General features: G+C 36.0%; 1 protein-coding gene across 2 annotated transcripts in view; it reads left to right on the forward strand.

The window, feature by feature from the left end:
- The window catches only part of NKAIN2 (sodium/potassium transporting ATPase interacting 2), a 289,629-nt gene that overhangs the window by 194,554 nt on the left and 71,260 nt on the right, over positions 1–23,815 (forward strand). For both annotated transcript variants that reach the window (XR_003573474.1, XM_027903480.1), the window contains one exon: positions 16,758–16,958. Coding sequence is in view for 1 of the 2 variants with exons in the window: in XM_027903480.1 (XP_027759281.1) it covers positions 16,791–16,958 (168 nt within the window). In the remaining variant the exon portion in view is untranslated. The remainder of the gene's footprint in view (positions 1–16,757; positions 16,959–23,815) is intronic.

A 23,815-nucleotide genomic window follows, 5' to 3' on the forward strand; every position in this document is an offset into this window, starting at 1 on the left:
ATAGAACCTTCATACAATGAGTGAAAGTGTTTCAGATATGCTTTTGATGAAAGAACATATTGTTCAGTTTTTATTTAGGCAAAATACTACTCATTGCTCTGTATTAATCAGAGGAGTAATATACCTCTAAGAAGGTAAGAACTGAATTTTACTAGAAAGTGTAAAGTATGATTGTTCGATTCATCATTCAGTGGTAATACTAGACACTCCATTTCATAGAATTGTATCCAGAGAGCCAGCGAAAGTGTTCATGACTACTGAGCAAGCACTAACACTAATAACTGATTTTTTAAAGAGTTGCAGCATTGAACAGAACAGGACCCTTGCACATAGAACAGGAATCATAAACTTTAATCTGTTTGTTATCAGAGGAACATATTGTGTAGTAGTCCAATGATTAATATTTGAAACTAGAAACAGCCAATATTTCAAAAGCATATGAACTCTCCGCAGCAATCAAAAACCACTGGGTCTATTACAACCATAGGTATGTTACGTGAATATTGGCTTCTAGTTACAGCTAGTAGCAAAGGACCGTAAGCAGAGACTGGAAATATTCAGAATAAAGGTGACAACAGGTATGATGGCAACTAAGAATTGGAATAATAGTGAGTAGGATATCAGGATTTAACATATATGAAAATCATCATCTGAAATTTGAAACGAGGAAAATGGATGCGTAAAAAAAAAAAGCTGAACTTACGTGGTTGCCTGTCTCACTAACCACAGAGTAAATTAATTTTAGGTGGGCTCACATTCACAAAATCTAGAAGACATCAAGGACCATTTTGTTTTTAAGCGGATTTAAATTTAAAGGTTCAAAATCATTACATTTTAATCATTTGAATAGTACCTGAACCAAATATGCTCCACGCTACTACAGGCTATTTCTGATTTCAAAATTTTCCATTTGTGTTGCTGTATTCTAGTAAATCAGTTTAAGATTAGAGTGAACATTAAGGGAAGTTCAGGAAGTTCAGGTATAAGTGTGGAAAAGAAAATCTGGAACCTTTTATTATCCCTATTCTGTCAATTTAATGAAAATATCTTAACAACCTTAATGTACTTTCTTTTTCAGAGTCTTACTATTTACCAAATAAAAATTGGCCTTTTCATCTCTCTGAATGCTTGAATACTTGTTTATAGCATTATTTTTCTGCCTACAATTAATATCATACATGTATTTTTTTTCTCTGTCTGAGACTTTTAATAATGAGTTATCTTTCTTTGTGGCAATTTATCATCTCTGTTCAGGCTAATACTTTCAAAAAAAACCCAACAAAACAAGAAACAAAAAACCCAAATAAAAAAACAAACAAAACCCACCAAAAACAACAACAAAAAAAACCCAGGTACATTAAGTTTCCATGTTATCTCTTTTTACTGAGTCTGTAGTTTCAGTTCGAAAACCAATTCCTCTTGACAGAATTAGGTATGAGTGCCTGCAATTTTTTTTCTATTACTGTCAACTCTGTGGCGCCAAACATGAATTCTACAGAAAGTTTTGATATTATTATGTGTACATTATCTTTCTTTTGTCTTCTTTCCACTTTTGGAGAGGTTTATCAGAGAACCTGGTGTTCCAGTGGGGAAGTTTTGAAGCTTGGAGTTTTAATCCAGAACAGTACATCCATGGCAAAATGATGGAAGAAGGTTGGAAACCGACTACTGCACTGCCACAGTTCCTGGAGGTTGCAGGCACTCATGAATCAACTATTTAGTTGATTAACTCAGAAATCAGTTTTCCAGCATTGCAGAGCTCCAGGAACCTTGTCTCGTAGTTCTCAAATTTCTCATGCTGCATGAGTTCATAGCCGGTTAATGTCTAGTTTCCAAAATGCTCCAGAAGTTTTGGAATCACATATGTGTCAAAGTGAATAATCTTAATTTTCAAGTAGAACTTCAATATTCTTCCAAAGCAAATGCCACATTATATATTAAACTAAAACAATTTTTTTATGCATGTGGGAATTTCCACCTTATCAAATATTTGCTCTAACATCAGGTATTTCTATTTGAAGTGCCTTTTTAGCACATCTGTCTACAAAAAACATGCGGTTGTCCGACGTGTTTTATACATATATATAGAATTATTTATTTTTAATCTGATTCCTATGTATTACAGGGTATCTATGCTTCTAATTTTATTTCTTATGTATATGAAGCTGAATTGAATGCAAATATGTACCTCTGGATTAACATCTAGAGCTGCTCTAAAGCCGAAGAACTCCAAGGTGTGATTCATCTCATACTGAAGAAGATTTCCACACCCAGCAAGACGACTCAAAGGGCCTTTCACCTCCAATGGCTATATAGGCAACTAGCTTAGAAGTAGACAGCCAAAGCTAAGGAAATGCATCCCAGCCTTTACATGCCATATACGACTTCTAGAGTTCCACAGCATGGACTGTGCAGTACTATAGGAATTATCCTATCAAAAGCTGGGAACCCAAGAAAGAAGAAAATTTTTATAGAGAGCCATTCACTCAAAGTTTCTTCTATAAACAGGATTACCTTTTCTTGCATTGAAATTGCTCATATCTGTTAGAAAACTCCAGGGGAAAACCTTATATTTAAATTTAGTTATGTTTATGCTTTAAGTGTTAGGTACTTCCAGTTATTAAATTAACTGTATCAAATCTCAATGGAATGACTGGTGATAAGTGTTGCATATTTATAAATATTATGTATTCTCAGAACCATGTTTTCAGTCATTAGAGTCATAGATTCACATTGCTGAATGACTCCGTAGGTCAATTATTTTATGTCCCCAGCCTAAATATGTGAAAAAAAAAGGTGACAGAACTTTGTCTATCTACTACTTAAATACCAGCAACAATAGATCATGCAGAGTCCCCAGTCAGCTCTTTCCAGTGTTTTCCTCTCCCTTGGCTTCAAAAACTTTTCCCTCCCAAGATCTAATTTATATCCTCTGTGCAATGTCTTTGCAATGTAGTCTAATGGGCTAATGATGGATGTATTTTCATTATAGGCAGGGAAAGAGGTACCTAGGTTCCTTTCAACAGCCAGTCATGTTCTCAGTCTTCTGAGCTAGGAAACCTCAGTTCCTTCTATCTTTCTTCACAGATCTTGTTTTCAAACATCTACTCATTCTAATTGCTCCCCTCTGGCTCTTCTCCAGTCAGTCTGCAATTTTTCTTGAAGTCTTTTGAGTTGAAGCCTTACCATTAATAGAGAGAGTTTGTGAACTGTGATAAGTTTCCACTTCTGTGTGAGTGAGCAATGTCCAGGCTCATACTGTATTTGTATGCCTTTTCTGTGTTTGTATTTTAGTTATTTCAACACAAATATTGTACTATCCAACTTGTTCTTGCTGAATAGCATTTTCATGGACAAATCTCAGGTTTATTAACATGATTTTGGATGCTACTCCTTTCCTCAAATGTACTTGCAGTCTCTCAGTATGTTATATTAACTAGCCTTTTCTCTTTTCAGTCATCCTTGTAATTAATTAAAATATATTAGAGTTGGACTCAGAACAGACTACAGCATAACATCACTTCATATTTCTTTCCAATATGACCATAAACTACTGAATTTTCTCTCTGGATATAGTTTTCCTTTTTTCAGAATGTCTTATGGGTATGTCAGAACAAAAATGGTTTTGACAACATTAAACTTATGACATTAAACATTAAACATATGGCATAAGCATTTAACATCAGCAGGAAAACTATACTCAGAATGAAAAAATTACCAATATCACCATGAAGAAGGAAAGATATATTAATGGGTTCATATATATATATATATATATAAGATATATTAATGTCTTGGAAAGTGTTTATCTGAATGTCTGGTCTCAGTATAACAAATTTAATCTCACATGCTGTGAGAGTTCCATTACTTTAATGGAACTATTATCAGCAGTCAATTTTTTGTAAAAAAAAATAATAAAAAAAAAAATTTAAGTTATCTTGGATTCAGCTGTAAGTCTCTACAGGTTAAAAGACTGAAAAATACATGGGGGTAGCTTAATGAGGAAGTTTTTCAGGCTGCTGTGCACTCAGCCCAGGTAAAAAAAAAATTTGTAGTTAATACTGTATTATAGTGATGAGGTGCACTAGGGAAGAACCAAGGAGTTTGTCATTTCCTAAACTTTGAGGACTTACCCATGGAATATTTATTTTCAGTCATAACTCTGCCATACATTTTTTATAATAAATCCTTTTTTTTTTTAAGGGATGTATGCCTTAAGTGTGGTAATACTTTATAGATCCATCTTTCAGATTAAATTAAAGCATTTGTTTAAGGTTGGAAGCATATAGGCCTTTACTGATGCCTTCTCTGGGCAAATTCAACTCCCAGTGAAATCAGAATTGCCCTAATACACATTGTGGAAAACTGCTAAGGTAGTGAGAATTCAGGGAACCATTAATTCTTCCAATAATTTTGCTCAGGAGAGAAAAAAAAATCAGTGATGTTGATCTAAAAGTTATGATCCTTTGTGTAAACAAAAGATTCCTCTTATAAGTATTTTATGAGAGTTTTACTCCAAAGAAAAAGACACAGCACATGTGTTATATTGCTGGCATTTCATAGTGAAGTGATTCTATAGATACTGAAAAAATTGATTATTTACTGAAGTTTATATAGTTTTCCATTGGGAAGATATGCATTTCCTTGAAAATATTTTTGCTAAGTCTAAGTTTAAACAATCAGATATACTATGTTTATTCCTTAACCAAAAAAATAACTCCGCTTTTTTCAATTCACATCATTTTGCAATATTCTTAAGCACCATGAAATCAAAGAAGAGGTTTTTGTATCATTCTTCCCCCTGCAACTATTCTATTGTGTATACCAGCTTTCCAATTCAAAGTAATAAAAGCATCGATCTTCTAACATCTTGACAGTGGAGTTCGTCTAATTCTGCATTAGCACTAAACACAAACAAAAAATTTAGTATAAGCAGCCCCAAGAGACACTTCAACCAGTTTTCTCCATTTCCCCAAGCTAAATCAGCTCCTGAAAACTCAATTTAAGAAACTGACACAGACACTACAGTTAGAATGGTAAATCTACTCCCTGTCAGTTTCTTAAATAAAGTTTTCAATCAATGATTTGGTCTACAGAGATAGAGCTCTGTTCTAGGTACTCTTTTCAAGCTATGCTCATTAAAAATCATTGCTCCTAATGTTTCTTCTTAATCCTGGCTGGAAATTGGAGGGTTTTTGGATACAGGGCTGGATACTGAAGAGGTTTTCTGAAGTAAATTTTAGCTAGCAAGTAGGAAATGCTTGCAAATAAAATATGAATACCTAAGTACAGTGATATGATTTGAAAGGAATGAAAGCAAAAGACAGAAAATATTTTGAAATAAATTTCTTAGATTTTTGAGCACTTTTATTTTTTTATTCCCAGATACTGTGCTTTCACTACTGCCATGTTCCCCAGTACGTTACAGTAGGATTTTGAGGGATACCCCATAGATATTCATACTTCAAGAAGAAAACCCATTCTGTAAATGGGAATTGAGGGTTTTTGTTCAATTGGTTGGTTAGCTGGTTGGTTGGCTGGAGTTTTATTTGTTTCTTGAAGAACTGCAACAATCCTTCAAAGTCTTCAAGGAAAGACACTTTGACTCACAAAATTAAACAGGTTGAAAGGTCAATTTGTACAACTCTTTTCTCAAAGCAGGGCCAATTAAATGACATTGTTCAGGTGCTTTTTTGGTAGAACTTTTGATATCTCCAAGGATGGAGTTTTTGCCTCGTCTCTGGGCAACTGTTCTACTCTTTGACCATTCTCATGGTCTAAAAAATATTAGAAAATAATCACAGTTTTCTGTGTTCCAACTCATGTTTTTTGTCTCCTGTCCTGCTGTGTACCTCTGAAGGGTACCTGGCTCTGCCTTCCCTAGGCCCTCCTTTTAGGTAGTCATGGGCAATAGCATCCTCTAAAGCATTTTGCTATTAATGCTGAACTGGCCCCAATTCCTCCACCTCTTCTCAAACGTTCTGCTCTCTAGTCTGTAATTAGCTTAAAAACCTTTCCTGAATAGGCTACACTCTGTGTCTGTTTCTTTCCTACTGGGAAGCCCAGAACTGGACCATGCCCTCCAGGTGTGCTCTCACCAGCACTGAGCAGAAAAGAAGGATCACATTCCTCGGCCTGCCAGTGACACTCCCTCTAACACAGCCCAGAAGGCTGTTACCATCCAGGATCCCTAGGTCCCTTCCTTCAGAGCTACTTCCCTGCCAGTCAGTGCTCAGCCACAGGGAGAGCTCCATTCTCACTGAAAAGACTACCTGAGCACGGAGCCAGAGACCACTCGCATTCAAACAGTCTTGGGACCTCTCTATGTAAATTTGAACTGAAAGACAATATTCCTTTTTGTACAACCCTGTGAGATGAAGGAAAGCATGCAAACTTAAGTCTTCAGCAACAGTGGAGCTGATAGTTGACATGAGCTGTCAATGAACTGCCATTAAAATACAGGTGATCTAGGAATTAATTTTTAAGGATGTCTTCCAGTACTCTTCAATTACTAAGATTTTCTGTGTTGTCTTTTATAAAATATCTCTTATAAATTTGTTTAATACCAGAAGTAAAAAGCAGTCTGATTAGATTCTAATAAAGTCTGAATTATTCGTCTTTATATACATTTTAATTTATCTCTTAAAAATAGAATAAAGTTTCTGCAAGACTACTCTGGAAAATAGCATATCAAGCAGCATTTTTTTCATCATTAAATAACATAGTTTATCTGTTAACTACTATATCTTCCGCAAAAGACCAGATGAAAATTTTTGTATGTAAGAGAAAAAAAAAAAAAACGCTAAATCATAGGAAACAAAAACTGATAAAGACTTTTAGGAAGAAATAGTGTAATACCTGGAATATTACTTGTTACTACCTAAGAGAACCATCAGTTAAAAATTTTAACTGCACACACTGAATCTGCATTTACTTTCTACAGCTTATGTATATTATACACGCTGGTATATGTGTTGTACAAACCGGTGCTAAGTATAAGATTAACAAAATAATAGATCTTTTTATTTAGTTGATTTAACCATCTTAAATTAATTGTTCTTGCATTATATGTAAGAATAGATATATTCTTACGTATGCAGATAGTCTTATGCTTTAGCAGCATTACATGCCACAGAGACAACATGCAAAAAGGGAAACAGTCTATTCATCTGGGGATTAGTACCTTAACTTGCTTCAAAGGCTACGATTTCTTTTGTAATACATGAGGTACTTTCCTTCATACTAACTAAAAAAAAATCTAGCATGGTATTATCATATTATTAATCCTCAGTGTGAACTTCTGAAAATATAACAAAACCCATGCATTTATCCAAAGTTATGCACTGAATCCTTTTAAATGGCTTTGAATTGTTCTTAGGAGGCTGCAATTTACTACAGTGGTGGGCATTGTCATGTCATAGCAACAGCTCACAAGAGGAAAGGACACCCACTTGAAAAGTTTGCTAATGTCAGCCTGTTTGAGCTTATAATTTATTAATGTAGGTGATGAAGTTTCTTTTTAATCAGTTTCCATGAGACTTGTCAAAATAGAAGTTTATGAATAACTTATTTTTCATTTCTGGTTCAAGGATTTAACCCATATCATCTACTCTGGAGAGTGGGACTGATAACATTTTCCCATATTTCAAATTCAACCTAAGTACCCTATTAAATATGTTTGGAAAACCTGTAACATTTTCCCATGAAAATTTCAAAACTTATTTTTTTCAGTGTGGTTCACATTCTTGTGCTTTTCATTTTTGAATACTAAAAGTAGCTAAAAATGGATTTCCTGGGTAGTAGTCTCATTATTCAAAATTCTTTCTGAGGCACAAATTAAAACAAACAAACAAACAAAAAAAGAATTATGGCTCTAGAGCAGGAGAAACTGTGTACTTTGTTTCTTAAAAGTAATTAAAATCATTCTCAAATACAGGAAGCTGCCAATATACAAAGTATCCCATCATTTACCCAATATTCAAGATAAGCCAGATCTTATTATTTCCATACTTAGATGACAGTAGTGGATAATCAAATTAGTTTTACTAAAACTAATCTGTGGCCCATGCTGAGTGACATGGTATCACATCAGAAAAAGAGAGAGCAATTTCCCCTACTGCTAAATTAATTACTTCATGTAAAGTGAAAAGAGGTTGATTTGTCAAATCTGATATAGCCTTAGGTATTCTAATAATAACCATCATCACCTGCAAGGACATGAATGAACACTCTATGAACTAAAGTTTATGAGAGTCATATAACATGTTCCTGTGACAGATGTCTTTTTTATTAAAAAAATTGAATAGAATCTTTCAGGCAGGAACTGAAGGTGGTTTTTAAAGTCTGTAGGCTAAGTATAGTTTAGGCAGAAGTAGCTCATGCCACACATGGGCATCAAAAACTGTGGCACAGGTTTTGGTGTGTCACCTGATGGATTGCAGATGTGCAATTCCTTAAAATTGGTAAAAGTCACATCTAGGTGTGAAATGTGTCAAACCAATGGTCAGCAATCATAAATATTCAGCAGTGTTGCAGTAGACACTTCTACATGCAGGCTTTGTGCACATCATGCTGAGCATGTATCTGTGTGTCTTCACTGATCTGAATTTTCTTTTATTGGCCCAAATTTTCATGGTACATAAATGTTGTACAGCTTCAGATCTGAAGTGGTAGATAATGATGTCTATCAGCCTGGTCAATAGTGGAATAAGTTATAGTGAAAGAGTCTGAAATAGCTGATGCAGTACCATTATTCCACACAATTTCTTGAACAGAGCTCAAGGTCTACATGGAGATGGCCCACAGCTCTCCTTCTCTGCTTTCTGATAATCAGTCTGTGTCTGGTGTGCTGCTCCACATCTTATCTAGGTCCCAAAACAAGCTTTTCAGAGTCCTTCAGGAATATTTATCAGTCTTTTTCAGCTGGGTCCTTTCTACTGACTTCAGGGGAATTCAAAACATTTAAATCTGGCTGTTTTATTTCATACTGAGAATGCAAGTAGATTGTGAGAACTAACATTTTAAATTGATGCATTATCTTATTGCAACCTACCCCCAGAAGTGAATCCTTTTGAAAATATTCACCTTGGGATACATTTGAATCAAACTGAGTAAGATGACTACACTTTTCTTTTTTTTTTTTTTAGTAATTTTCAAACTTATCCAGGCTTTATTTTAATTATTCTGAGATCTTACTGCATATACTGGCTAGAAATGCTTAGACTATAGAGCACAATGTACACAACAGGTATTTCTCCTCAACCTGGTATTTCAGGAAGCCCTTTTGCACTACAATGATTTCATGTTTCCTAACACTGCTTCTGGGGTAACATCACCATTTTTGTGGTCTGAGAACTCTTTTCAAGTCTTCTTACTGTTTTCTGTATAGGGTGAAGGTGGCAGGTAATTATTTTGATTAAAAAAAAAAAAAACAAACACCAAAAAACCAAAAAACAACAACATAGGAAACAGAAAACATAAGTTTATCACTGTACACATGCATTTTGGTTTACAGCACCTAGCACTAAGAAACAACCAACACCAAGGGACACTGAACAAACTGCATCAACTGGAATTTCTTTCTGCACACGTTCTATAAACTTTCTGATGTTTAAGTTCTACACCATACAATTCTGCATCCTTCCTTACTAAATATTGGACCATGCTAAAATTTTTCCTTGGACAAAGATGGTCAAGAAAGGTATTCTTGAGGTGGTTTGGCAACTTGGCATACCATTTATTCTAGAAAAGGGAAGAAGATGATAATCTCATGTTGTGATTTTAATCAAGGCCTAGACCTTTCTATTGCAGCCTGCACGATGGTGTTCCCAGCTGACTGAAAGCTCTGCATAGTCTTTTGAATACTATCCAAATATAAAGTGTCCTTGTGCTTAGAAGGGTTTTATTTAGAATTAAGAGGTTATGTATATTTGTGTCTGAAAATTCTAAGCACTATTGATCTGTGTATTTGCCTGGGTAAGCCAAGACGAGAGACGCATCTCCTTTACTGTTTAAAAATAAGAAAAGAGGAAAAAAATCCCAAGAGAATAATGAACTAAAACGTCTTTTAAAGCATTATACCTTACTCATAAAAATCGGGTACTGATATATTGTGAAACCAGTTTAATCAAGCATTTTCAGCTTAAAATGAATAATCAGGGTTTGGAAACCAATCAGAACATTCCCTTCACTTCAGAAACAGATCCAGAACCACACTGAATTTAATTCAGTCACAAAATACTTTGCTAGGTTTTTTTCATGGAACACAGCTTCGGTGTGGTAATACAGACCATGTGCCACCACCCTGTTTCCAGCTCTGGATCCATGCCCTAAAGCAGGCCATTCAGTTCCACCCCAAAGCAGAAACTTTACTCTCTAAGATATCTGTAGGATTATCATCTGCTAGTTACAACAGTAAATATTTAAATTGCACTTATGTAATTTCGAGTTTAATCCAAAATTTAGAATAGATTTGTCTCTTGCAGTGAAAAATCTAGGTCTTGTTGGTTTATAGGATCTGGTAACCCTAAGGATGGTGCAGTGTAGAACACTTTAGACTGGAAAACTCTCTGCTGTACACTCACATTAACATAGCTTGGAGACAAGCTGTCTTTTTCAGAGAACGATAATTTTTCAAAGCAAGGTATTACATTTAACTCAGTTTCCTTAAATATATTTTCTCTATTCCACAATGATATCCTTGATTACTGCCCAGTGAGAAATAAACAAGATTCTACAGTTAGCTACTACTCTACAATGTGAGTGCCTCTGCTCAGCTGCCTATTACAGTGCTCGTTTCTCACTGCTCAAGTTTACATCCTCTGGAAAGTAATTTTCCAAGGACTGCAAAAATTCTAGTTCTCAGGATCTTCAGGAAATATGTGCAATAGCTAAATTAAAATTTGTATGTGACTTGAACTTCTCAGTCCCCATTATAAGTAACATTAGGCTACTATGAAGGACTTAATTCTCTTGTTCTGAAGAAGAAAAAAAACAGTGGATCTTACCCCAGAACATTCTTAGTCTAAACATATTCAGTTTAAATTTGAAAAACATTCATGGGACAGTAATATTCATGTGACAGTAACAATCATGTTAAGCTTGCAATACAAACTGAAAGTTTCTACTTTCTGTTACAGTTTAGTTGAAGAAATAAATAAAAAAATGAAGAAAGGTGTTAATAAAAAATGTTGGTGCCACTGAATATTCTGGAGTTTAGCAGGTATCTTTTTTTTTTAATGAGTAGAAACAGAGAAGATTAAAGTTGTTATGTTTGTTAGTGTACATATTTAATTACTAGAAAAATATAGAGATATAAATAAAGATAACATTGATTGTAGCTCTTATAATTTCATAAGATTATCGATAGGTATCACATAATGGAATAATGAGTGACAATGTCAATCTCTATATGGCAATGCCTATGTTTTTTGAGGATTATTTTATAGTATTTTATTAACATAACACTGGTTTCTTTTTAGAGTAGAAAATCAGGACTTCTGTGTCATCTCCTTCATGCTGGTATCTATAATTCACCAAATTCTTTGGAAGTGCACTGGTACATTGGAAATCACTTAAGATACATTTGGAACTTTCTTAACAGAATACTGAAAAAGGCTATCACTGAGACAGTTTGTGCTCATTTTCACTGACAAATTTCAGAAGTAAATCTGTTGGGAAGATTCAGATTGGTTAAATCTTATCTGATTAATGGCACATGTAAATTAAATTCTGTATCCAATTTTCAATTATACGGGTACAAAATTGTTTTACAAGAGGAAGTTAAAGAACAAAAATTTCAAATGAAATGGAAAGCATTACACATATACAATAATTGGTGAAGGTAATAAATCAGTTCAGTTGCAATGGAAAAGAAAACAAGCTAAACTTTAAATATCCATGATCCCTACATAATTATACAATAATTATTTCCTGGATATCAACTGTGAATTAAAAATAAATAAATAAATAAATAAATAAATAAAAGACAGAGATGAAAAAAAAAAAAGACAGCTGACAAGCTCTATTTTGGCTCTTCAATGAGGACAGATTTTTTTCTTTAGGCAGGAACAGGTCTGCCTGCATGAGAAAATGGTACTGCCTAGTGGGAGTTAGTTTTAGTGGAATAAGTGAGATAACAGAAGAAAAAAATGCCTGTAGAGGCCTCTGTGCATCTGAGGCATCCAGAACTACAAATCTTTCAGACCCAGATCTTTTATCACTGAAACCTTGTGTGATCATTCAGTCTCCAAGCAGCCTGTTCTTGCTAGTTTGAGTTTGATAAATGAAACAAGTGGCTACATGGTTGCCTTTGACAAAAGGTGTACAAAAGCTTGGCAGGTTTGCAGAGATTTCAGCAATTCCAACTAGAAAAATGGAAGAAACATTTCTCATGACACAGCAAGCCACAACCATTGAAGTCAATGCAATTCAACTTCCCTGAGTCTGTGAGATCTCCTGGACTTTCAAGGAGAATGACCCTGAACCACTGCTAACTTTTTTTTCTTGTGACACTGTTTGGAATCAGCTTCTCTAAGCTCCAACCAACAAAAATCATTGCAACAGTAATATACTGCATAGAGATAGTACACTTACTAATATGTACTAATGCTAATACAATACACACAGAGCTATTTTCCTTTTAAACACTGCTGTACTCCTGGTGCTTTTTATTATAGAGAAGATTGCATTCCTTTTCTGGAATCTCTTACAAAGCTTTTTGCTGCCATGCTCTGTCCTCTGCTGTCCTCGGCCAGAAAATTTGTACTGTGCAGTTAACCCCAGCAAAAAATGTTATCTACTGTATTAAACACAGGCACAAAACCATCACAGCTCAACATTTTTTATAAACTAAGCTGAAATAAAATTACAGACTTAATTTGAAGATGTCTCAGATCCTAATCTCTGAAATCTGAGTCTCTGAGACCTCCAAAGTCCAGGCTTTGCCTTTTCTGGCAGTACTTCTACTGACCACTACAAATACCAGCACATCTTCAGAATGTCAGCAAAGATGTCCTATTAAATATTTTCCTCTGTCTTTTTCCTCCTTGATAAACAGCAAAATCTACTTTAATGCACCAATTTTCATTAACAAGCTTTACAAATACCAGCAGAATTTACAAAAGAAGCACAGTGATTGGCAGTAAAGCCCATACAGATGTATTTCTCTGTCCACGAAGGCAGCAGCTGTTTGTTGAATTTAGGATAATGAAATCTTCCTTGACATACAGACTGTGAACAACAACATATTGGCTTACCCAATGTGTATCAACAATTCTTGTTAGTTTTCATGGCTTCGAGGCTTATCAGACCATTTTTCTGCATTTCCCTGAACAAAGTTTGAGCCACAGATGTTGGAAAGAAAACAGACGGCAAATACACTGGAGAGTATAGTAAATCCTCAGGCTCTGGTGTAGACTTTGTCTATGTCCACTAAAACTGTATTCAAACAGGGAACAAAGTAAATAGCAAGCAGACTTTGTCCAAAAACAGCTCTAAATGCTGTCAGTATAAGAGATGTTAATGATAGATACATCATCCCCTTGTTGGCTTCCACAGTTCTACAAGGGGATTCAAGTCCTTAGCAGTTTTCTCACTAAGGGAAATATTTTCATAAGCTGGGTGACCTTCAATACTGAGTAGCAGGAACTGCTCTGCTAATATGGTTGCATGTAGGGAAACATGGCTTGAAGGTTATAGGCAAGTTCGAAGAGCATAACAATTAATACCTGAGAAGATTTAACTGTGCAGCATCTGACTTTGTAGCTAACAGGCTCCTTCTATATTTATTTTTGTTCCACATATTTTGGGAATAGGAATTTGCAGAGTCTAACTTACATGTTGACTTGTCAAAATCTTATTTGATTATCATTCTTGATCCATTCAAGTTGGACCTGAGCCATGGATGATGTCTAATCATACCAGAACCAGATTTTGTATCTGCTTATTGGTTTGCTTTCTGAAGTTGACCTTTTTTTGTTAACTGGTTCAATATGTGATAACTGCTCCTTGAAAACCTTCTCAACCACATTTTTCAAAATTCTTTAAGATTTGAGGTTGAGGCTTTCAGTATAATATATTTTATTATTAAAATAAAGAATTAAGGAATATAACATACCTGTGGCAGATATTAGGTCTATTTTATGATCAAATGAAACTGCACAGCATTTCACTAATTATTCAGAGTAAGAAATAGAATGTAGATCTGATAAAGGTCTGTAATTTTTTTACTAATAAGCATTCAAAGACTATTTCTGAACAAAACAGGATTATTTAGTCCTAATCACAACATTCAACTTAACTGCCAAAGATGATTTGAGAGCAAAGGAATTTTGTAAATATTACAAATTATTTCAGAAAATCACCTGGGGATAAATTCAGGGATGGAAGAAAGCTAGATTTTTTGAAGTTTTATTTACGTATATAATTATAAATACTTGAATTTGTGATTATATTTCCCCATGTAACTTGGAAATTTACACATGCTTTTGACTTGTAAAGTTTTGGATTACTGTACCCTTTGTAAGCAAAAATATTTGTCTCTAGAGCAATGATCTTCTACACACAATCCCAGTTCTGAATTTTTATCTTTAGCTCCTCCTGATCCATTTTCTCTGCATCTGGCAGATGCATAACAAACACTCAGTTCCTACAAGCGAGTTTATCCCATTCTTTTTCAAGGAATATATTTTTCATCCCTTCTCTGCACTTCATAAAATATTTTTAGTCCATCATGATTCTTCTGAGGATATCGCAAGTGATAAAATAGAGACAGATAATGAGTTCTATTCATTTGTGCTACACCTCTGATAAGAGACCAGAGGTTACGAATTTTCCATGGTAACTGGAATGGCTGAAAGTTCTTTTGACAATAACATGATGAAATTCAATTTTAGTCGTTTAGGAATAAATATGTTACTTTAAGAAACGTTACTCCAAAGTTACCCATTCTTTAACTTCTTACACTAGATGAGAAGACCAGTGTTCTACTTGAGGGGCCCTGACTCCAGAAAAAAAATTAATTTTCTGGTTTGGGCATAAGGTAAAAATGTCAATTTCCAAGAAATACCTGGCAGACATTTCCAGTGTCTATAGCTTTGGTAGGTAGAGTTCCAGAGAAAGGAGAGGTTTGTTGGGGATGAAGGCCTACAGCCATACATAAATATATATATTTGGGAAAAATCTGTGTAGTTTATAAAAATGTTCACTGTTGCTTTGATTACCTTCAAATGCTTGAAGTTAATTGCCTGACTAAATTCATTCGAAGCATTTTATGCTATCCAATTGCTGGATTGGACTGTTGTGAGAATGCATCGCATGCATATTTTAAGGTCCTTCCTGCCATCTGCTATCTCTGTGTGCTTATGCAGGGCAGTAATTGATTCTTTTTAATGTACAAAATTTCTGTAGTTTTGGAGAAGAGCTGCAACTTAGAGAAAAAACATTGAGCTCCATTTCAGTGTCTAGTGTAATCACAGATCAACTGACCTGTGACATTTTCCAAAACCTCTCTGGATGGACTTACCTTTTCATGAGTTAGTGCAAAAACAGAAAGTAAGTGGGACTGAAAAAATTACTATTTTGAAGAGAGGGAAGTGTGGACACAGTGTATCTGCTACAGAATGGCATTCTATTCCTTTTGGCATGGTAAACTTAATTAAATAGTTACATTTTAAAATCTTTATGAGAATCTTAATTATTAATGACATCAACAGGCTGAAAAAAATGTAGGTTAGGTGTGGGGAGAGTTTGGCTCTGCAAAGACATTACTTAAAAGCAATTTTTTTTTGCATGACTGAGCACATGTGCACACAGACTAGATAGTCACACTTTACAATGAGGTTACAGTTATAAATTATTCATAAAGTGTTGGTAAACACTGTAGGCTATTACAGAATCCACAGAGTCCATAGTTTTGTTATAACTATGTGTAACACCCTCAAGTAATGTGCAACCACATATAATTTATGAAAGTAATATTCGTAGTATTGTTTATGATGTTTATTAATAATTTATTAATCCTTTATGAACTATTTATAAATGCAATCGTAATGGAAAGCATGGCTGACTAGTTACTCCATCATGCTAGCTGCATGGGCGTTAAAGGTTGCATGCCTCTGCCCCTCCTTTTTAACAAACCAAGCAATCTTTAGACAAGGCAACTCTCACTAGCTATTTCTTTACATGCTCCTAGAAAATTAGAAATCTGAGAGAGGCATTGCAAAGAGGTTTTGCCTGTAAGAAAATGCACAGAATCCTTTTTTACATCTCCTCCGATATTTCAGTAGAGCTACCACGGGTCCATTAGACAAAACTCCTTGCAGATGATCCACGCATATCAAAGTCTGTGAAATTTTGATTCCTTAGGATTCTTGTATAGTTTGGTTACATCAGACCAACAAAATAGGCCATATTTCTAGGAACTGAGCAGAGGAGAGCTGCTGTGTAGGTCTGCATATCCATCAATCCTTATGGTATCTACAAGAAAATGTAACAGAAATTACTACTATAGTCTAGGCTACCATAATGTCCAGGAACAGATCCTGTCTTGCAGGACTATTTTTCTGCTCCAAAGAATTTCTGCCTGCCAAGGTACAGCTACTTCTGCTTGCAGCAGGCAAGCTCCACTAACTTTCATGTGACAGTGCAGTTTTATTGTTGGTCTTTGCTTCTTTATGCATGCTGTGAAATCTCTTGCTGAGGCATTTGAGATCAGCGTATCATCCCCAAGCATTAATTCTTCACTTATTCTTTTGCAGGAAACAGATCTCATTCTGACTTTTAATATCTCAATGCATCGTTCTTGGTGGATGGAGAATGGGCCGGGCTGCACCGTGACCTCAGTGACCCCAGCACCAGACTGGGCACCAGAGGATCATCGTTATATCACTGTCTCGGGGTGTTTTCTTGAATATCAGTACATAGAGGTGGCTCACAGTTCTCTTCAGATCTTCCTTGCAGTAAGTGTTTACAGATAACTTCACTTCCACCATCTTTTCTGGATTTCTCCTCATTACCAGAATAGCATAGGGTTTTGACATTCATTCACAAACCCTGTCTCTAAGTCTTAGAGTTATGTAATTCTGTTCTCTTTCAGCTAGTTCAAGATACCTGCATGCAAAAAGCTCCAACATACATATTTATTATTGTTCTAAGAGCTGCTGACATGACACACTCTGCTTTCCTGTCCTCCATTTTGACCACTGAAGGTCCCACAAACCACTGATAGCAGGTTACATTCAAATGACACTATAGTATATAACTTGTGACATAACAAGTTACAGCTATTGTTGTGAAAGTCAATTTGAATATAAAAGAAAATCTAACAGTAAAAATAGATTCACTGATCAGTTTGCAGGACTCAAGTCTCATCAGTTTGTCTTTAAGCATATTTATCCACAGGCACAGCAGTAAAATGGGTAAGGTTTTCCCCAAAAATGTTGCATATAAATGAAAAACAAAACCAGAAATCTTAAAATCTTTTTTAGGAGTATAAGAATCCACTGCTACACTGCAGAAAATTTCAAAGGAATGAAAGCCACTTGTTTTGGGGGAACAACATATACTGTGGCCCACAGTTATCCAAAAATGTGAGCAGCTTTTCCATCCGTCTATTCCCCAGCATTTGTTATCACTCAAGTTTATCTCATGGAATTATGGCTTCATAGAATCATTTTGGTTGGAAAAGACCTCTAAGATCATCATGTCCAACCCTCAACCCAGCACTGCCAAGTTCAATGGTAAACCTGTACCTAGTGCCACATCTACACATCTTTTAAATACCTCCAGGGAAGGTGACCGAACCATTGACCCAGGCAGCCTGTTCCAATGCTTGACAACCCTTTTGGCAAAGGTATTTTTCTTAATATCCAACCTAAACTTTCCCTGGTGAAAGCTTGATTCTGCCCTGACACAAGCCAGGATGCCATTGGCCTTCTTGACCACCTGGACACACTGCTGGCTTATGTTCAGCCAGCTATTGACCAGCACCCCAAGGTCCCTTTCTGTCTATCTGCTCTTCAGCCGCTCTACCTGTAGCACTGTCTGGGGTTGTTGTGACCCAAGTGCAGGACCCAGCACTTGGCCTTGTTGAGCCACATGACACTGGCCTCAGCCCATCAATCCAGCCTGTTCAGATCCCTCTGTAGAGCCTTCTTACCTTCAAGCCATCAAAAGGAGATAACCAGGATAATTTTTCTTTTTTTTTTTTTTAATTTAATGAATGATTTACAAGAAACTTAAGGAATGTATAATTCAAGATTAGTTCTGTTCCTGATGCAATAACATTTTTAGTGTTTCTATGTTTAAATAGAGCTGTGTTTCTAGACTCATTCTTTTCAAGTCAGGGTAATGGTTCAAAATAACAAACCACTGGTAATCTGCTAGCTATAGCCAACTACATCTACATTATATTTTCATTTGTGTTACTCTAAATGTGATTATCGTGAGAACTGCTTGCATGGGTCAGTTTTCCAAATCTGGTGTTTGACTACTGTTTGGATCACTTTTGCATTCCCAGTTGTGGGCATGGGGTTCTTTTTCTAATAGAAATGCTAGTGTAAATGCACTATCATATGAAATGTTATGAGAAACAGAGGAATGGTACTGCTCAGTGGTATATAACATAAAGGAAGAAGAGCAGATGCTGTTTGGTTTCCAGCAAACTAGCTTCAACAAACCCAAGCATTAGATCAGACCTATCTCCATTTAGTGGAAAGAAATTATTCTTTCCCTTCAGTTTTCTTTTATGGACACTTACATAGAAATTGTACTTTACTTGTAAACCTAAATTTCAACCTATGAATTTGATACTTGTTTTCTATTTATATTTGTGTATGTTCATGACAATGATCATGCTAATGCTGTCCTTGGCTTTTGCATGGACTGGTGGCACTACGGCATGTTTTTAAGGATGCTTTCTACTGCCCACAGACAAGAATTACAAAGTTATCCGGCTTCATTAAGGACCATTTATATCAGCCTTTGTAAACGTTATACTGAGTTTATTTTGTACTGCTTGGCTGTAAGCTCACAAGTAATGCAGCTACAGAAGGTTAGGCTTCATATAGACGTGGTAATTGCAGTGGAAAGTGGAAATAATATGACAGCTAAGATAAAAACTATAAAGCCTTCATGGTTTGTACTTTCTAAAAAGCAAGTCATAAGGTGGGCTGTGAAATATTTCAAAGATTGCAGACAGATATTATGCTGATGAGGTGCAAAAAAACTCATAGTCTCCAAGAGAACTTCTCTCCCCAGAGAAATGTGTCCCAGAAGCAAACAGCAAGAGATTGTGCATCATAAAAATACTGCTGCCAATTTTGTGTAAGTAAGCACAGATTTTAGATTTTTAAGAGTGAAATTTTGGAGAGTTTTCATTTCTCCTACTTCTTAAACAAAGTAGCAATTAAGACAACCAGAAGGTTACATAATCCCAAAAGTCAGGGGAGTCCCCAGTGTGCATAGTGATGGCATTCATTTTGTATTACCAGCCTTAGAATAGTAGAGAGGTAGATGTGATGATGCACAGATATTTTGCCAGCTTCACCCGAGGAGTATATTTTGTTCAGGTTTAAAAAATAAATGGAAAAAAATTGCTAGTTTAATTTACACTGAAGTAACAGAAAATTCAGTTTGATGGTCTCTATACATCAACCAGCAGAATGCTCATGGTTTAGAAAAACTTCAAAATGGGAAAAAATTATTTGAGATCTAATGTGTGGAAGAAAATGCTCTGATAAATAAAGGATTACCCCAGTCTGGGTATTTATCATTTACGTATGTAAAGCAGGGCTGGAATAATCCACAGTGATAAAAAGGACAGCAAAACTGCCACAATCACTTCTTTGTCCCATGACATAGAGCACTTAGTGCTGGTGGTGATGCTATTGGAAGACTGCAGCCCCTATAGAGCCTAACAATGTATCAGTTCTTGTATCACAGATGTAAAAAAAAAAATGATGACATAATGCACATTTATGTCTGTCTTATAGCCATTCCTACATCAGCACATTGCATCTTGCTCAGTTGATGTCTGATTTTTTTTTTCCATGTTTATGGGAATCTATTTTGAAAAGCTTCTACTGCTTCTTTACTCAGTTATTGTGGTAGTTGCCTCTCTGAAGTGAATCAGCACCAAAATCTCAGTGCAACACACCATGTTAAGTCAATTTTTACTCTGTTCTCCATATCCATACCTCTCACTTGGTTCTTTTGAGACTACGTCACATTGCTATCACTTTTAGCTCTGCATATTGCCATCTTCCAGCAATTAAAAAGAGAAAGGGATTCAGAGTGAACACAAGGCAGGTGAATCTCTTTCATTTTTAAGTACAGCTTTGCAGGCTTGCAGTGTTGCAAAATAAACAAACATATTTTGTGGGCATGTCCTGCAGCACACACATGTATGGAACTGAACAGAACTGCTTTCTGTGAAACCCTGGGCTCTGGGAAAAACTATGGAGAGGTCCAGAAAGGCCAGTGGTGTCCTAGGGTGCATCATAAAGAGTGTGGTCAGCAGGTTGGGAAAGATGATTCTCCCCCTCTCCTTGGGCCTAGTGAGACCATATCTGGAGCATTGTGTTTGGTTCTGGTCTCCACAGTTTGAGAAAGACAAGGAGCTATGGGAGAGGGTCCAACAGAAGGCCACAAAGATGATTAGGGCTCTGGAACTTCTCTCTTATGAAGAGAGAGTCTGAGGGAGCTGGATCTGTTTAGTCTAAAGAAGAGAAGACTGAGGGGGGATCTCAGTAGTACACATAAATATCTCAAAGGTGGGAGTCAAGAGAGTAGTGCCAGACTCTTCTCAGTGGTGCCCAGTGAGAGGAGGAGGAGTAATGGCCATAAACTAAAACAGAAGAAGTTCCACCTCAACATGAAGAACTTCTTTATACTGAGGCTGGCAGAGTGCTGGCTCTGACCAGGGAGGTTATGGATTCTCCCTCTCCGGAGAAACTCAAAACCCGCTTGGACACAGTCCTGGGTAACCTGCTCTGGGCGACCCTGCCTTAGGAGGAAGGTTGGATTAGATGATGTCCAGAGGTTCCTTCAAACCTCTGTTTGAATTCTCTGAAACCTCTGTTTTTCTATGGAACAACTCCCTCATTTCCTGCCCTCTCCAATTCTTGGTGAATATCATAGCTGAATCTGCAAAGATGAGATCTTAGCTTCATCACACTTTAACAGCAACAGTAATTTAATGCTTTGCTGATACATGCAGAAAAAACGCACCACTTCAGCCACAGCTAAAACTGTTTTATTGAACAAAACTAACTCTTAATGTAGCCTATGCTCACATACTGGGCAAAACTCTCCACTCAACTGTTCTCTCCCAGGGAAGTCTCATTTACAGAGCTACAACATCTTGAGACTTGGCCTATTCAGTATGCTCTGCAAGGACCACAACTCTGCCTGTCCATGATGCCTACAAATTACCAAAATGAACTGTTCTAGTGATGGCTTGACTTGTATACCTATATGCTTCAGACAATAAAACATACTTATGTGCTTAATGGTTATTGATTCTTGTTGCTTACATTAGAGAAGCTATTTCATTTTCAGGCCTACTGGGTTATCAAGGATAGATATACTTAAATTACTGATCTCTGGAGAGAATTCTTCCAGGTAAAGAATTAGGTCAGTGATACTAATGGGGATTTGATTTGCAACTATTTGAGTTTCTTTCTGTATAGTATTTACAGAGTGGGGGCTGAATGATAGTTCCCACCCACTCCTAAACAATAGGAGGTATAGCTGTCACTTCACCATGAAGAGGGCAGCACTTGGGAGGGACACAGTGCAGGTTATACACCCCTGCTAACCTTGGTGTGTAATGTCAGGGCTTAAGACTGTCATTGGCTCTGTGTATAAATAACATTTGTATTCCAGCCTTTCAGTTATACTGCTGAAAAAGAGTCATAAGCTCATAGTTTCACAAGCACCCACACGTATCAATGTCTAATTATAGCTACAGAGCCCAGGTACAATTTTTTTTCATTTGCACATTTTATGGAACTCTTGTCTTATAACAGAAGTCTTTTAGATTCAGGCCCTGAGCTGTGGTTCAGATCAGTGGGTTCTGCTTCCAGGTCTACCGCAATGTTCTTTGGAAAATCATTTCATCTCTGTACCTCTCCCCAAGTGCTGCAGAGAGGAAAGCACGCCTAAATTTTTCATGTTCAGTTCATAAGACTCTACTCCATTTGCATAGATAGAGATCTCTTGATTTTCGAAAAAACACCCTAAATGTCAATGACACGAAGTACAGTAAGGCCTTTATGTGGTACAAGGAAATTATAATAATTACAATTGCATTTCATACAGAGGTGGAGCTCAGATTCTTTATATTTTCCTTCTGCCTGTGTTTCACTCTTTGATTATGCATGACCTGCCCTCACTCCTAGAAGTCTGTTCGTGCAAAAGTCAACAAATTAAAATCCATTTGTAGATCAAAACTCTGAAAATATGCAAATAAAAGATCAGCCTTGGAGATAAGTGTGACAGAATTATATCTATTTGCCAACACAGGATTAAAGGTATTTAGTATGCTTGCCTTTTACTTCTCACTTACACACTCACAAATCTATTGATTTTAGTGGAGATAAGTGCCCGAGTTATGGGAATAAGATTAATGTGAAGGCATCATCTTAGCCAATTTTAGTTATATAGCCCTCGAAGAGATGAACTGTGTAATATTATTCCAGTAAAATAAGTGGGGGAAAAGCATTTCTTATGTATTTATCTGCATTATTGATGGTAATTTACATACCAAATAAATAAAACCATAAGTAAACTGTTACACAAAAGTATTGACCATTTTCATAGTGATCTTGTCCACTGACTGTTATGTGCCATATATTAGTCTGAAATCCTTTTTGTTCCTTCCTGTATTTAAACTTGAGTATATGCTTCAGACAGTCATTAAAATTATTATTTCATGCTTTAAAATTTGTAATATGTAATTATCCATCCATAGTATTTACGGTAAATGCATACTGTTTGGGATTCTGCAAAGTCTGCATCATGCATAATACTTTTCAAGCTCTGATGCTGTCAAATTGATTTAAACATCATGGAGCATAACTGTGTTACTAAGATGCAATAATATATCTACAAAGTTAGGATGCCAGCATCAAAATCTGCTCTGTTGCAGAATTGCCATATGACCTTTGGCAGTGTGCTTAATTCATGCCAATTATTGTCTGTTCTGTACAAACAATGTTTCTTAAATATTTCAGAAAGATGCTGCCAGGATAATTCCATTAAACATTGTAAGTAATCAAATATTATGGAAAGGTGGTCTGTGTATGTATTTAAGCACTTAGAGCAGTAGAATAGCATTAATGTTCCCTGCTTCTCTCAAGGATTAATAATAATTAGAAGAGGGTACTCTTAAAATCCTTAATGTTAGCATAGCACAGGTGACATTAAACAGTCTCGAGACAGGAGTAGTGAGTAAGAGTGTACTCTCATAAGCATTTATTTACTGGACTGTCTATCTATGCTTTAGACCTCCATGCTTAACTATGTTTCTGACAGTCTACCACTTAAAGGTCCTCAGCACTGCTGAAGAAATATGATTAAAAAAAAATCGAAACCAGCAGTACCTGTCCAAAAGAACCAACCTTCAAAGTACAAAACAAGCCAGCCAGCCCATATGGACAAAAAAGGAGAAAAGAGAGGAAGACGGAGAGGGAATACTAGTTTTCAATTTCATTGCACCTCCTTTTACTGTGTGCAGTTTTGTTCTCTGCAATATATGACACTCAGCTATTAGAGAGCATCCAAAGGAGGGCAACGAAGATGGTGAAGGACCTTG

This window comes from Empidonax traillii, unplaced genomic scaffold (genome assembly GCF_003031625.1).
Source record: "Empidonax traillii isolate 1590-97213 ecotype Southwest subspecies unplaced genomic scaffold, ASM303162v1 scaffold969:size425790, whole genome shotgun sequence".
Taxonomy (NCBI): Eukaryota; Metazoa; Chordata; class Aves; order Passeriformes; family Tyrannidae; genus Empidonax; species Empidonax traillii.